The 16,072-nt window shown below is 37.6% G+C and overlaps 1 protein-coding gene across 10 annotated transcripts in view; it reads left to right on the top strand.

The window, feature by feature from the left end:
- Positions 1-16,072, top strand: part of DYM (dymeclin) — a 393,514-nt gene that overhangs the window by 47,054 nt on the left and 330,388 nt on the right. For all 10 annotated transcript variants that reach the window (XM_086373423.1, XM_086373422.1, XM_086373425.1 and 7 more), the window contains 2 exons: positions 9,238-9,290; positions 15,075-15,168. In XM_086373423.1, coding sequence (XP_086229549.1) covers positions 9,238-9,290; positions 15,075-15,168 — 147 coding nt within the window. The remainder of the gene's footprint in view (positions 1-9,237; positions 9,291-15,074; positions 15,169-16,072) is intronic.

Genomic DNA, 16,072 nt, shown 5'->3' with positions numbered 1-16,072 from the left:
GACATCTGGATTGTTTCCAGTTTTTGGTTTTTATGAATAAATCTTCATGAACATTTGTGTCCAGGTTTTTGTCCAGGTTTTTGTGTGAACGTAAGTTTTTATTTCTTTGAGATAAATACTTAAGAGTACAATTACCAGGTTATGTGGTAAACATTTAGTTTTATACAAGACTGCCAAAACTGTTGTCCAGAGTGGCTGTATCATTTTACATTCTCTGAGTAATGTATGTACTATCCGGTTTCTCTAAATCCTTGCCTGCATTTGATGCTATCACTCTTGTTTATTATTTTAACAGCTCTGATAGGTGTTTAGCGTTACCTCATGGTGGTTTTAGCATAGTTCGTTTTTGCAGTAACAAATAAAAATCAATTTCCTTTTTAAAAAAGAAAAATTGCCTTGATTTAAGTTTCTTTTCTGCCACTTATTAAACATCATTTAATACTGAGAAGTTTTGCTAGGTGAATAAGGAATATTGATTTCCTTTGTAATCCACTGGGGTTGTGATTCTACTGTAATAACATATTACTGGAAATAAAATCAAAGCAGATCATCTGCCATTGTTTGACATAGCTGTTTTGATGCTATTTCAAAATGTAGAACTACTTCAAAAATTACTACATTATGCTGTCTACTTCCCCTCTGCCCTGTAGAGAGGAGAAAGGTGAAGATTGGTAGATTACTTATAAGATGCATTAAGGAATAAATAAATGCAAAGTTGACAGTTTAACATTCATGGATTTGTTTCCATTTGTTGTTGCGTATGTGGAGCTGAGTGCTGAGTACTTTCTGTGTAGTGTGAATTGCACTCTTAAGCATTTATCTCAAAAAAATAAAAACTTACGTTCACACAAAAACCTGTACTTTCCGAGTACATTATAATGTAGCCCTCAGAGCTATCCTATCAGATAGTCGCATTCTTACCTTCATTTACACGTGAGGAAACTGAGTATCTTGGCCAGTCCTACCAATTGGAATGAGGAAGCTGGAATTGAAATATGTGGCTTTGGAATTTTTCATATATGGGGGCATACGTTGTCTTCAGTAATGGGAATGGTTGGAAATCTTATGCCAGAATGAGTTTGTTAATTGATGGTAATGGTTAAATTGAGAGGTAGCACACTTGGGGTACAAGAATTGAAAGTGACCAGCCTGTAAATCTAGTGGCTGTAGAGTCATCCATATTATTTCCGTTGCTATTTCTTCCTAGTGTTCCAATTTGGTGTATTATTTTAGTGGAATTCAACTAGAATTTTTAAAGATAATGTACTTGACTGAGTTCTGCTCTAGTACCAGTTAGTGGTTTATCCAAGCTTACTGGCCCAACAGTGGGCAACACTGGTCAGTTAGAGTGGTTGCTGGGTGAGCACACGGTTAGGCTTTGTTGTAGGCACCTCTGGGGGCACTATTATTGTTGTTGTTGCTGGTCACATTATCTTTTGTCTTTTGCTAAAAATCTGAGGATGATTGAAGACATTTAACCATCGTATACCTGAAGCACCTTGCTGGTGCTATTAAGAGTTCTGTTAGTGTATATTTTTGAGTGTCTGTTTATTGGTTTCCTAGTTTATGTAGGATAAAATCCAAACTCCTTAAGGTGGTATTAAAGTTCTTCTCTCTTTTGCTTTTTTTTTTTTTTTTTTTTACCTTGCAGGGCTTCGCTGCTACCTACTCTCCCCACTTACTTTCTCATGGCTTTCTCATGGTGAATGTTGGTACACTCAGCAGAGGTGGCGGAGATGACATTGATTATTTGAGACATAACTTAGAAGTCGTCCAGCCGTGTTACTGATACTCAGTGGGGCCTTTTGTTGTGGAAACTCTCACTGGAGTGGGTAGAGAATGAGAGGTTGGTGTTGATGACAGTTCTCTCCCGAGGGATAGTCTCTTCATGAAATCAGAGCAGAGAAGGGGATAGACTTAGGATACAGCCCAGAAATGGCTGTGGTAATGTTTAAAGAACTTTCCTGAAGTTTTGAAAATCTTGATAACCATTCCCTCACTGAATTATCTTCAGGAAAGCCAGTGGAGATTCTTAAAACTGGACAAAGCCCTAGACCAGTTTCAGACACTCCCATGTGCATGACAGATTCTCGAGCGTGGCTCTTCAGCTCCATCGGTCCTGTTGTCCACGGGGATGTCACCTGTAAAACTGAGATTCCTGTTCTGTGCATCCATCTGGTTTTGTTGCTGCTGGAGTGATAGCGCTCTGAGAAGGAGGAGCCTGGTTTGCTCTCACATACAGGGATTGCTTTGGACAGAGCCACACCTGATCCTTAGATCAATAAGATTGTTTATCTAGAGTTTAGTTCCCTTAGCAAATGTTTGCTTGAGGTGACTAGTTTTCAGTATTTATTCCTAATCTCCCATTAATGACGTTTCAGATGGACCTGGTTGTGGAGTTAATGTATACAGGAAGTTTGAAGACGTCTGCGATGTTAATTTATTTAATCTGTATTGGTGTGAATATTCAACTGCTGCTTCTTTGCCCCCCTGTTGTATGCTTCTGGTGCCCCAGAAGCATTGTTGCTTTCAGAAACAGTATTCAGTTTCTAATTGTAATTGTCTTGGAAACAGGCATATTTTTCAGTTGAGTTTTACTTTTATTTACTGCAAATGATGATTTGTTAGTTGCCTGCTGCCAGAACATCTGAGCTCATTTGTTTAATTCAACAGTACTGTGCATAGATGCCTGTAACATGCGGCAGCAGTTACCAACCACCCCAGTTGCTTACCACCCCTTTTTAGCTCTAAATCAAGCAAATGGGAAAGAAGATTATTCTTAAAATGTTCCAAGAAGTTTAGAAAATTGGAGGATAGGAGGAAAGGAATTCTATTATAACAGTCAGTGTGTTGCTTTTGGCAAGGGCGTCCCTGGCTGATTTCCTTTGTAGAAATAACACTTCAGAGTCCAGAAAATGCAACAAACAGAGCTCTGTAAATCCTTAATTTCATAGGTAACTGTCATGTGTTTTTCTTCTGGCTGAGCCACTGTATCAGGCGTGGTGGGGGAAGGCATGGGTGAAGAAGACACTTTCCCTCTTCTCACGAAGCTTATAGTCTGGACATTCAAGACGCTGTGACCTGTGGTGGTGCTTTTTGAGGAGATGTGGTGGCTGGGTATAAGCTGTGTTGGATCGTGGCCATCTGTAGGGGACCCAGGCCCTAGGAGCCTAATCGCAGAATGGCAATGCTGGCCGGCTCACCACCAAACAGAGCTTTCCAACAAAGGTGGGATAGTTCCCTGAGTGACCAGATATATTATTTTACATTTGGAAACAAATCTGGTTTTGAATTGTGCTGGAGAAGACTCTTGAGGGTCTCTACCACTGCAAGGTAGATTGACCAAACCAGTCAATCCTAAAGGAAATCAACCCTGAATAGTCATTGGAAGGACTGATGCTGAAGCTGAAGCTCCAATACTTTGGCCACCTGGTAGAAACAGCCACCTCATCAGAAAAGACCATGATGGTGGGAAAGACTGAAGGCAGGAGGAGAAAAGACAACAGGATGAGATGATAGAATGGCATCACCAACTCAGTGTACATGAGTTTGAGCAAATCTGGGAGATAGTGAAGGACAGGGCAGCCTGGCATGCTGCAATCCGTGGAGTCGCAAAGATTGGACCTGAATTAGTGTCTGAACAACAATAACAAAGGTGTCTTTAAAAATATTTTAATAAAAAATTAAACTTGGGGGTGGACATTGCCTTGAAATCTAGAGAATGTGAAGTGTTTCCTGAGGGATGGGAAAGGAATTAATTTTGTCCTCTTAAGTGCCTGACAAAAGGCTTTCATTGATTTGGTGCATTTTTATTAAGTGCCTCTTTTGTACTAGGCTGGGACTGTGTTGATGAGCCAGGAGCCCCCTGTCTAGTGGGGGACATAGATAACTGGTTTGTCTTGCTACAGGGTGCTCAGTTTCATGATTGAGTACTTTTGGGATAGAAACCAGGCTTCTTGCCAGGGCTTAGGTAATCAGAGGTGGTTCCCTGAAGGAAATGGTGTCCAAACCATCCTCACTGATACATGTTGGAATTAATTCTTTTTTCAGGCTAATACTGTATTCAAAAGAAACCAGAACCTTGTTTTGGTTTTTGTTTTGTGAACACTCAGTACCTTTCTGTTGAGTGTAAGTTGAGAAACTGAACTCTGTACTCCAGCCATCTGGTATATTTCTCCAGACTTGTAGTTAGTTTACTGTTCTCCAGTGTTGACTAACCTCTGCTTCCCTAAATCTGCCAGGCTGTCTGTGACTGCCATGCCTTTGCATACACATTCCTTGTGTCTTGAAAGTCTTCCCTTTTTGTCTGCCCAGCTGCCTTCTCTTCCTCCTTCGGGACAGTTACTTCTTCCGGGATGCCTTTCTTAACTGCTCATAGGGTGGGTTGGGTGCACCTCCCGGAAGCTCATGCATAGGGCTGGGTTTGATCTCTGTACTTTCCCTGCACCAGAGTCTGGTTCTTCACTCCAGTGTGTAGCCTGGAGGCAGAGACAGCATATTTCACAGAGCCCGGCATGTCCTGGGCACCCAGGCAGTGTTTGTTGAACAAGTAAATTCTGAAGCTTTTGAAGGTTATAGCCACATGTGTATAATTGAAGCTCTTGGTTCCAGCTGGTTTTAAGAGAGTGTTACTGACTGAAGAAAGTAGACATACCAGTGAAACAGATTTTATACATGTGGTCTAGTTATTAACCTCATAAAACTCTTTACAATCTTATGCATTTTATACCTCTTTATTTTTATTTTTTGCCCAAGTAACCCATAAACTGAGTAATTCATAGTTCCTACTTGTTGCCAACTACTAATGTGTATTATTAAATCTGACCACAGTGATGTGTTAATTAGAAGTCTTTTGCTTATTAGCAGAAATCAATTTGATTTAGCATATGTCAGTAAAAGGAAGGGGCTTATGTGATGAAGAGACAGGACTGTCTCGTAGAATCCCAGAAACACAGCTAGGCTTTAGGAAGAGCTGGTCCTAAGAATTAGAATCCTGAGTGTCCTTTTTGTTTATCTCTGCCACTCCATGGATAGAGGATGGCTTCCTGTAACCCTCAGCTTGGCAGCCCATTTCCAGCCATGTGGATAACCCGTCTTTCCATCTCAATTCCAAATTCCCGAAGATTCTGGCATAGCTTAGACTCTGATCCAGTCAGCTGTGGCTGGGAAGTGGGGTCAGGCTGAACAAGCCTATCTGCCTCTGCTCACCCCTGAGGAGTAAGTTGGTGGGACTGTAGAAGAAAGGGAAGGGACGACAGCAGACAGATAATGTGTGGTGGGCAGATACTCCAGAAATACCTAATGCAGGGATAAAGACCAGGGACATATGAACAGTTGGACTGTACAATCATTTCTAGGTAATTTTGGCTAAGAGTTTTTCAATCTTAGAAGAAACTTTAAAGATTTACTTTGAAAAAATATTTATCTTTGAATATGAATATAATTTGGGGCTTCCCTGGTGGCTCAGAGGGTAAAGTGTCTACCTGCAATGCAGGAGACCCAGGTTTGATCCCTGGGTTGGGAAGATCCCCTGGAGAAGGAAATGGCAACCCACTCCAGTATTCTTGCCTGGAGAACCCCACGGATGGAGGAGCCTGGTGGGTTACAGTCCACGGGGTCGCAAAGAGTCAGACACTACTGAGCGACTTCATTTTCTTTTCTTGAGATTCTTAAGGTAATAGCATATTCACTGAAGTAGTTAGTTCTAGCTTTGTGTGTATGATGGGGAAACAGTGGAAACAGTGTCAGACTTTATTTTTTGGGGGCTCCAAAATCACTGCAGATGGTGACTGCAGCCATGAAATTAAAAGACTCTTACTCTTTGGAAGGAACGTTATGACCAACCTAGATAGCATATTCAAAAGCAGAGACATTACTTTGCCAACAAAGGTCCGTCTAGTCAAGGCTATGGTTTTTCCTCTGGTCATGTATGGATGTGAGAGTTGGACTGTGAAGAAGGCTGAGCACTGAAGAATTGATGCTTTTGAACTGTGGTGTTGGAGAAGACTCTTGAGAGTCCCTTGGACTGCAAGGAGATCCAACCAGTCCATTGTGAAGGAGATCAGCCCTGGGTGTTCTTTGGAAGGAATGATGCTAAAGCTGAAACTCCAGTACTCTGGCCACCTCATGCGAAGAGTTGACTCATTGGAAAAGACTCTGATGCTGGGAGGGATTGGGGGCAGGAGGAGAAGGGGACGACAGAGGATGAGATGGCTGGATGGCATCACTGACTCAATGGACGTGAGTCTGGGTGAACTCCAGGAGTTGGTGATGGACAGGGAGGCCTGGCATGCTGTGATTCATGGGGTCACAAAGAGTCAGACACGACTGAGTGACTGAACTGAACTGAACAACACTTCTTATGCATGATGCTGACTTCAGTTGCTGGGAGACAAGTTCTGGAGTAGCTTTAATAGATATAAAAGGTTAGACTGGCATGTATGTGAAGTTTTCTAGTAGCCACATTAAAAATGTAAAATGAAACAGGTGGAATTCATTTTGAAAGTATATTTTATTTGGCTCAACATATCCCAAGAGTTACAATTTCATGAACATAAGGACTAATAATGAAGTATTTTCTGTTTTTTTAACAATCTTTGAAATCTGGTATGTATTTTGTATTCCAGTGCATCTCGGTTTGGACTGGTCACATTTCAAGTGGTCAGTTACTACGTGTAACTAGTGGTTACCATATTGGACAGCATAGTTACAGAAACCGTTAAAGTAATCCATTTTCTTTCATAGTTTCTCTAAAATTTTCTTGTCAAAGGCGTCCGTACTTATGGATTGTTCTTTTCAAAATATGCTTCAGCAGCAACAACAGAGCACCCTGGGAGGTAGGGATTTTTCAGCTCGCCCTGAAAGAGTTGCCCATGTGGAGGATTTGCCGTGTGCCATGTGTATTGGCAGAAAAGAACAACATTTTCAAACCAGTTACCACGCTGTTAAAGGCTGGTTCTTGTTCTTCCTAGACTACTGATTCCTGGAATGTTACTTAAACTCCTTGGAAGCCTCTGTTTGCTTATCTATTAAAATAGGGTTTTTAACTGTCCTGCTCATTAGAAAAGGTTTTCATATGCTAATAAATTTGAAAGGGCTTTGAAAAACTTCAGTTTTTATGTTACACAAGCGGAAAGCATTATTTTTATTTATTAACAGGGAAAAAAGTACTGCATTTTGGCATCAGTAGTAGCTATCATTGAGGTTTTACTTTATGCCAGGCACTGTTCTAAGTGCTATATTACATAATTTAATAATAACAACACCTTTTGAAGCAGGTACTTTTTTTTTTTTTAATAATTTCTGTTTTATGTATGAGAAAGCTAAAAGTTAAATCATCCCAAGTTTACACAGCTAGTAAGCCGTTGAATTGGAATGCACTGTGTTTTAATTCTGGCAGAATACATATAATGTAAAATGTATCATTTTAACCATTTCTAAGTGTTCACTTCTGTGATATATGTACATTCACATTGCTGTTTAATTATCTCCACTATCCATCTTGGGAACTTTTTCATCTTCCCCAACTGAAACTCCATACTCACCACATACTAGCTTGCCATCTCCCTGCTCCCCACCTCACTGTTCCCAAACATGCCAGCAGCAACCACCTTTCTACTTCGTCTCTATGGGCTGCCTACTCTAGGAACCTTACATATGTGGAGTCATACAATATTTGTCTTTTTGTGACTGGCTTATTTCACGTACCGTAATGTCTTCAGTGTACATCCATGTTGTAGCGTGTGTCAGGATTTTCCTTTGTAAGGCCGAAGTTTGTGCCAGCGTTCATCCTTTGGTGGACGTTTTGTTGCTTCTACCTTTTGGCTGTCGTGAGTAGTGCTGCTGTGTATCAGTGTACAGTATCTCTCCGACTCTGCGCCTTTAATCCTTTTGGGTATACACTGCTGGATCATATGGTAGTTCTGTTTTTGATTTTTTGAAAAATTGGCATACTGTTTTTCACAGTACTTGCTCCATTTTGCATAACCGTCAGCAGTACACAAGGCTCCCAGCTTCTCTACATACCCTCCAACACTTTTTTTCATTTTCTTTTCCTTCTCTTTAAAAAAAAATGGATGTGAAGTAGTAATAATTGTGGTTTTGATCCGCATTTCTCTAAATGACTAGTGATATTGAACATCTCTTTTCTTATACCTGTTGGCTATTTTTATGTCTTTGGAAACATAAAGTTGCAAAATCTGAATCCTTTGCAGATATTTGAATTGCTTTTTTGTTGTTGTTGAGTCAGAGTTTTTTAAAAATATATTTTGGATATTAATGCCTTATCAGCTATATGATTTGCAAATATTTTCTCTCATTTGGTTGGTTTGACTTTTCACTCTGATGATAGTATCCCTTGATATGCAAAAGTTTTTAATTTTGGTGTGGTCCATTTGTTTTCTTTTGATGCGTATGTTTTTGGTGTCATATGTAAGAAACCACTGCTGAATCCACTGTCATGAAGCTTCCCTACTTTTTAAATCTAAGAGGTTTATGTCTGTCTCTGTCTATGCCTCCTGTCTCTGTGTCAGTTTGCATCTGCCTCCGTTTTTCTATATATTTATAAATTATTGGAGTTTATATATGTGTTTTGTCTCTTGCTTTGTTTCTTTTTCATTGTTTTGAACTGTTTGAAAATATTATAAAAAATAATGGCATTTATCTAAAGAAGTTTAATCCTATGATAAGTACTTCCCTTGAAGCTGGGCACATGAGTTTCCCGCCTTGTGCTCTGCGTTTGGAAATACCTTTCTTGAATTTTTCTGTAAGTCCCTCCAGTCCCACCCCTCCTCTCTGCTTATGTACCTAAAAGGCAGTGCACCCCAATTGCTTTTTTTTAGGCGTTTCATGTTGAGAATTATAGTAAATTTTTTAATTACATTGAGAATAGAAGCTTTATTTTGCTGATGTTATTATTTACCAATGTACACTGTATTTTCCTTCTGAGTTTTTCTTATGTTTATTTTTATATATTCCTTTAACTGGTTAGTATGAACATGATTGAAAGTAAAAGTCGCTCAGTCATGTCCAACACTTTGTGACCCCATGGACTATACAATCCATGAAATTCTCCAGGCCAGAGTACTGGAGTGGGTAGCCTTTCCCTTCTCCAGGGGATCTTCCCGATCCAGGAATTGAACTGGGGTCTCCTGCATTGCAGGTGGATTATGATTAGTGTTATAGTTAGGAACATGATTAGTGTTATAGTTATTAATTACCTTTCTTCTCTTTCTCCAGTACTGAGTTGAAGCTCCTAGAGGAGGCAACCATTTCAGTCTGCAGATCTTTAGGTAAGGAGGAAAAACGAGTGTGTGTGTGTGTGTGTATATGTGTGTGTGTAATGTGAGGCAGTTATTTTAAAATTTCTGTTAACAAATTTTGTTACTGCAGTATGAATTGAATTAATGAAGTGGTATGTTTTTGATGATGATAATTATAATAGTACTAATTATTCTTGGTGCTCATTGATGCCACTGGAGGGTACCATTCAGTTACCAGCAGTGAGACACATGGTTGTGTAATTTGCAGTCATGGTAATGGACTCTGCTAAGACATAGAGCTTGTTCTTTTTGCAAATTTTGAAATACTGAGAAACCCCAAATATTGTTTGTTTTGTAGTTGCACGTATAGGTCCTAGAGAATATAGGATCACTCATCCTTTGCCAGTTGCAAAAGATGCTGTTGTTGGTTATGTTAACTAGAATAATTATTACTCATTAATAGGAAAATATATTCGGAAGCTCCTCAAGTTAGTAATAACAACCTTGTGTTAATGGTAAAGTGCCTGAGCTCTGGAATTATTTTATGGTCTTAATTATAGCTCTGCTACTTAATTATTAGCTGAGCTTTAATTTCTTAATCTAAATTGCAGAATTTTCATGAGGAAAAGTCAGATAACATGAAATATCCAGTACAGTGCCTAGCATTTGTCATTATTCATTATTTCTGTCAATAAATGTTACCTTCTTTGGACCTCACTTCTCAAATACTTTACTTTCAAATTGGTAACAATTGGAAAGACATGTATGCCTTAAAAAATGTGGATAATTATAGTTACATTTCATTGTTGCTTTGAAAATTAGAGATAATATATCTGTGAAACAAGTGGTGTACAAGAGCTTAATGAGTGATGACAAGCTTGTTTTTAAATCAAGCTTATGGATATGCTCCATGTAAGCTAACTCCCATTTAACTTACTCTGCCAAAAACAGTCTTTGATGAAATATTTTTGCTTTTAAAAACAAATTATGTTGGTAATGATAGAGGTGTTATTATAATAGTTGCCTTGAATTTTTTCTTCAGTTATAACCATAGATTTTGAGAATTTTGTATTAAATAGAGCTGACTTTCAAAAACCTGTGTGACAGTTTGCTGAAAATTAATTTTGTGTAACAATGATATCAATGCAGTTATTATGATATAGTTTTTAAGTGACCTTGGGGTTTTTACAAAAATAGCATTTTTAAATTGGGAATAATACTTATTAATACAATGTGGAAAGCATACTAAAATGTAAAAAAGGCAGTATTTGTTCATATTCCACAACCTTTTTAAAGCTGTTGTTAATATTTTGCCTTCTGTTATTTCTTCTTTGGATAAACATTTGCATACATATTAAATACACTATTTCAATCTGTGTTTTTCACTTGATATTATATGTTTAAGTATGTCATTCTGTATTTAAAACCACTTTGGAGAATAGCAAAAAAAAAATCACTGCTATCTTTTGTGATAAGATCAAAATCTTAGCAGAGTAGAGTATTCTGTGTGTATTGATTTATATGCACAGTTTTATGTAAGTGATATTATTTATATGTTATTTTCACTTAGCAGTACTCAGGAGCTTCTTTTTATGTCAATAGATATAAATCCGTATAGATTTATTTGAGGGTTTTGTGGGTATATGACAATTCTCTTTTATTTTTTGGTCTGAAAATGTTTTCATTTTTCCTTTACTTTTGGAAGATAGGTGTGCTGGGTGTAGAATTCTAGGTTGGCGGAAATTCTTTCCATACTTTAAGGACACCATTCTGTTATTTTTCTGGTTGTTCTCATTTTGTTGAGATTAAAGCTGTCAGTGTTAGTGTTGTTCTTTTGGAAAAAAAAAAAAAAGGGGGGGGGTTTTCCTTCTGGATACTTTTGCATTTTTCTTTTTTAATCCTTTGGTTTTCAGCATCTTAGAATGTGCTCAGGAGTATCTTTCCTTCCTTCCTTCTTCCCTTTGTACCTTTTTCCTTCCTCTTTCCTCCCTCCTCCCTGCTTGTTAGATCTGTGGTTTCATGTCTTCCATCAATTTTGGAAAATTCTCAGCCATTGTTGGTTTATATTAATACATTATTTCTGTCTTGTTCTGTCTTTTCTCTCCTTCAAGGGTCTCTGTTATACTTCTGTTAACATTTTCACTATGTCCCATATATTTGTTAGGCTCTTTTTTTTGTTTGTTTTTTGTATTTTACTTTTTTTTTCTCTCTGACCTTCCATAGGATATTTTCTATTAATCTGTCCTTAGTTTACTAATCTTTTTTTCTGTTAAACCCATCTACTGAGATTTCTAAAATGAAAGTTAAATTTTAGAATGGCTTTAGATTTATAGAAAAGTTGCAAAACCATGTAGAGAGTTCCCATATAACCCTCATCAGTTTCCTCTATTGTCAACAACTTACATTTATATGGTATATTTGTCCCAACTAAAGAGTTAACATTGGTACATTACTATTATCTAATCTTGACCTTTTATTCAGATTTCACTAGTTTTCCCACATGTCCTTTTTCTTTTTCAAGATGCTGCATTGCATTTAGTCATCAAGTCTGCTTAACCTCCTCTGGTCTCAGACTTTCCTCGTTTTTAATGACTTTTAAGAGTTTTGAGAAATTCTGGTAGAGTATTTCCAGAATGTCCCTCTATTTGTTTGATGTTATTCTCGTGGCTAGACGGGACTTACAGGTTTGTAGGCATCACAGAGGTGATGTGCTGATCTCAACACATCATATCAGGGGTGCACGCATGAGTTGCACTGATGATGTTGACCTTGACTATGTGGCCAGTGTTGTGTTTGTCCATTTTCTCCACTGTAAAGTCATGTCCCTTGTTCTCTGTTGCATTCGTTTTGAAGGACAGTTTTTCTAGATACAGAGTTCCTGGTTGGCATTTATTTTCTCTCATCCCTATGACTAGGTTATTCCATTGCCTTTTGGCCTCTTTTCAGATGGAAAGTCTGCTGTTTAATTGTATTGTTGTTCTCTTGTAAATAAGTCTTTTTTGTTGTTGTTAATTGCTGTCAAGATTTTGCCTTAACTTTGACAAAATTTTGAAATTTATTCTTTATTCTATTTGGGGTTTTACTTAGATACATAGATTAATGTTTTTTATCAATTTGGGGATGTTTGGGGCCATTATTTTTGTTGGGCTTTTTGTATTCATCTTTATTATTTATCCCCTGGATCTACACATGAGGCGCTCTGGGTCCAAGACAAATTTCTTTACCTCATAGTGAATTTTAAGTAGATTCCTGTTTGTCTCCCCCTAGTTCTTACCTGTTAGGATAGTACTGTCAGAGCCAAGGCAGTTGTTTTATGTAAGGAGGTGAAGATTGCTCTGTGTTCACCTTGTTTACTTCTTACCAGTTGTTTTTTGGGACTTGTTACCTTTGAATCTGTATAGCAAGGTATCAGGTGAGACGATTAGTGTTGAGTGTTCTGGTTGGAGTAGACAAAAGTACTTTTAGCAGTTAGGCCTGCTAATGATCCAACAAATAAAACTTTTGTTCAGTTCTATAGAATTTGTATTTTGTTAAAGGATTTCCTGTTTTTTGGGGTGGAAAAGGACTGTCCTCATTCAGCATTTTTCCTGAGCATTGATTTTTGTGTATTTCTTCATGGGTGTTTTAATTCCTTATTTTGAAAAAAATTCACACCCATACAAAGGCAGACAGAGAATAATAAAATGACCTCCCATATGTTCATCTCCCAGTTCCAGTCATTTTCAACTCATGGCCAGTCTTGTTTCATCCGTTGTTCAGTTGCCTAGTCATGTCCGACTCTGCAACCTGTGGACTGCAGCATGCCAGGCCTCCCTGTCCCTCACCATCTCCTGGAGTTTGCCCAAGTTTGTGTTCATTGCATCAGTGATGCCATCCAACCATCTCATCCTCTGACGCCCTCTTCCCCTTATGCCCTTGATCTTTCCCAGCATCAGGGACTTTTCCAGTGAGTCATCTGTTCATATCAGATAACTGAAATACTGGAGCTTCAGCATCAGTCCTTCCAATGAATATTCAGGGTTGATCTCCCTTAAGATTGACTGGTTTGATCTTGCTGTCCAGAGGACTTTCATGAGTCTTCTCCAGCACCACACTTTGAAGGCATCATCTGTATCTCTCACTTATTTATTGACATATAAACATGTGTAGAAAAGTGCACAAATTAAAAAAGTGTATATGAATCCAAAAACATATCCTCACATAATTAATTTGGCACAAACCTTAAGCATTATATTTTTCATCCATAGGTATTGTGGTATGTATCTCATAGTAATGAGTTTTTAAAGGAAAAAATACCATTATCTACTAAAAACAAATTTTTAGTATCATAAAACATCCAGTAACTGTTCAGATTTTTATTTGTCTTGGTTTGTTTGAATCAGGAGCCAAATAAAGTACACACATTTTTATTAGTTAATATGTCTTTACAATTCTTTTTCATAGCTAATTCCTCCTGAATTTGTCTTTCCCTCCCCCCCCTCAATTTTTTCTTATTGAAGGAAGTGGATAGTAGAATTTTCCACAGTGAGATTTTGTTGATTGCATCTTCATAGATGTTAACATGTCTCTGTCCTCTATGTTTTCGGTATATTGGTTACTGGACCTTGGGCATCCATTGGGTATTCCCAGTGGGAATAGGTATTTTAGTGAGGTTATTATCATTATCTGAGTATTACCTAGACTTTGCTTGAACTCCTGTGGACACAGAGAATTCCTTTTTCACACAGTCATTTTAGTTAACAGATTCAAGCTCTAGAGTCAAATTAGTTTTCTATTAAGTGTTATCATTATCTGAATTTTACAGGTGAAGAAACTGAGGTACAGAGAGGTTAAAGAAGTTGACAGGTGTCACACAGATAGTCAAGTGGTGGAGTTGAGCTTTGAACACTTTCTGTAGTCTAGTTCCACATGCTTTTCTGCCTTCCTGCCGCACGCCGTCTCAGGAGCTGCAGTGTGCAGGCTGAATTGCTCTGAGGCATGTGGAATCTTCCGGGACTTTTAAGCTAAACCCAGAGCTTAAAAGTAGGAAATTTTTGATTCAGAGTGAAACTCTAATGATATCTAATCACATGCCTATTCTGGATTATGAAAGCTGGACAAAACCTCCCTAACTTAGTTGCCCCTTGGTACTCATTAGTGGAGTTCTCCACCCAGCAGCAGTGGGCATCACCTGGGAGACTGTCACAGATGCAGAATCGCTCCACACATGTGGAATCAGAATATAAACTTTAGTGAGAATGCTGTGTGATTTAAATGCATGTTGAACTTTGAGAAGCACTGTCAACTTGAGTAGTGTAGGGTGGCCATGGGATTCTGCACTTCCAACAAGCTCCCAGGTAAATGCTGTTGCAGCTAGTCCATGAACCACACTTGGATTAGCAAGGTGCTACACATTTATCATAATGAGAAGATTATGCATTTATTTGGGTCTGCTTTCAAGCTGTGTGCGACAAGAACACATACCCAGTAGATAGACCTGGGCTAATTGGACAGTTATTGAATACTAAACAGGTGTGCTCTAATGGTGTACTTATTCCCATGTACATCGTTTCTTTACAGTTTTGAGTTCTGAGATGAGATAACTTCTCCTATAGTTTCTATCATTATCACTTGTAAATAATTTTTTGCTGTTTAGAATTAAGACCAAGCAGCAATTTCTCTCATTGCTAATTCCCCCAATTAGATTTGAAATTGACAATAAGCTTGGTCCCTGAGCAACTTCAATTTGATATTTGGTTTTAGAAATGTTATGATATGTCCACTTTGATTTCAGTCCTTAACTTTAACTTTTTAAAACCTTTTCTTCTCTTGCAGTTGAAAATAATCCTCGAACAGGAAACCTTGGTGCACTAATTAAGGTCTTCCTTTCTAGAACCAAAGAACTAAAACTTTCAGCAGAATGTCAAAAGTAAGCTGGCTGCTCTCTCTAAATTTAATTTATATTTAACAGTATGACAATTATTCACTTATTGGTAGAAATAGGTTATGGTCTTTTGAAAGCTATAAAGGAATTATTCTCATTATTCAGGGAAAAAGTAAAAGAGGTTTTAATTAACTGTCCAAGTCATTAGGGTGAGATTATAAATTCTTGAATCTGATTTTAGTTAGCATTTTAGACAGTCTTTATAAATATGTTCTTTAAGAAGATTAATTGTGTAACTATTATTAAAAAGTTAATTTTTTCCTATTTTCACTGCTGAATTAGTTTAATGACTTAGTGTGAGTATTATTTCATTCTACATTTGTGTCCTTTATTTCTTACATATTAGATGAATGAAGTTTCAGATTAGACATTATGGTTTTATATTTATATAGTGGAAGGTTCACCTTTTATGCACTCAAGAATTTTTTGAAACTATTTTTGGATGATAGTATCTTAAAAGATTGCTCATTTCCCTGTTTCCAAACAATTTATGTTGAATTCAATTAAAATTGTTCTGAGTCCATGATTATTAATACAAATAGCAGGTATACAAATACTGTACAACTGGTGATGCCCCATTTAAAATTTGGTTGTGTATTTGCATACATTTTCTTTGTTATTGTATTTTTTATTTTTTCTGTTTTTAGTTTAGTTTTGTTTGAATTGCTTGTATATGGGACAACTATAATGTTAAGAACAAAGAGCAGTCATGCCTAAAGGAAAAAGTTTTTCTAAATTGACTCACTGTGTAAAATACAGAATAAAGTATGAGGTAAACTGTAGTACATGTCATTGGCCCAGTGTCATAAATCATGGGCCATGAAGAAAGATATGGACATTATTCTAATATTACAAGCAAAATGAGAAATCATGGACTAGAAATAAATGG

Source organism: Bos grunniens, chromosome 24, assembly GCF_055505025.1.
Source record: "Bos grunniens cultivar Pamir isolate PY7600 chromosome 24, Bosgru_T2T1.0, whole genome shotgun sequence".
In the NCBI taxonomy this organism is placed as follows: Eukaryota; Metazoa; Chordata; class Mammalia; order Artiodactyla; family Bovidae; genus Bos; species Bos grunniens.
Note: the sequence above shows the minus strand (reverse complement) of the source record. Positions and strands in the feature narration are given on the sequence as shown.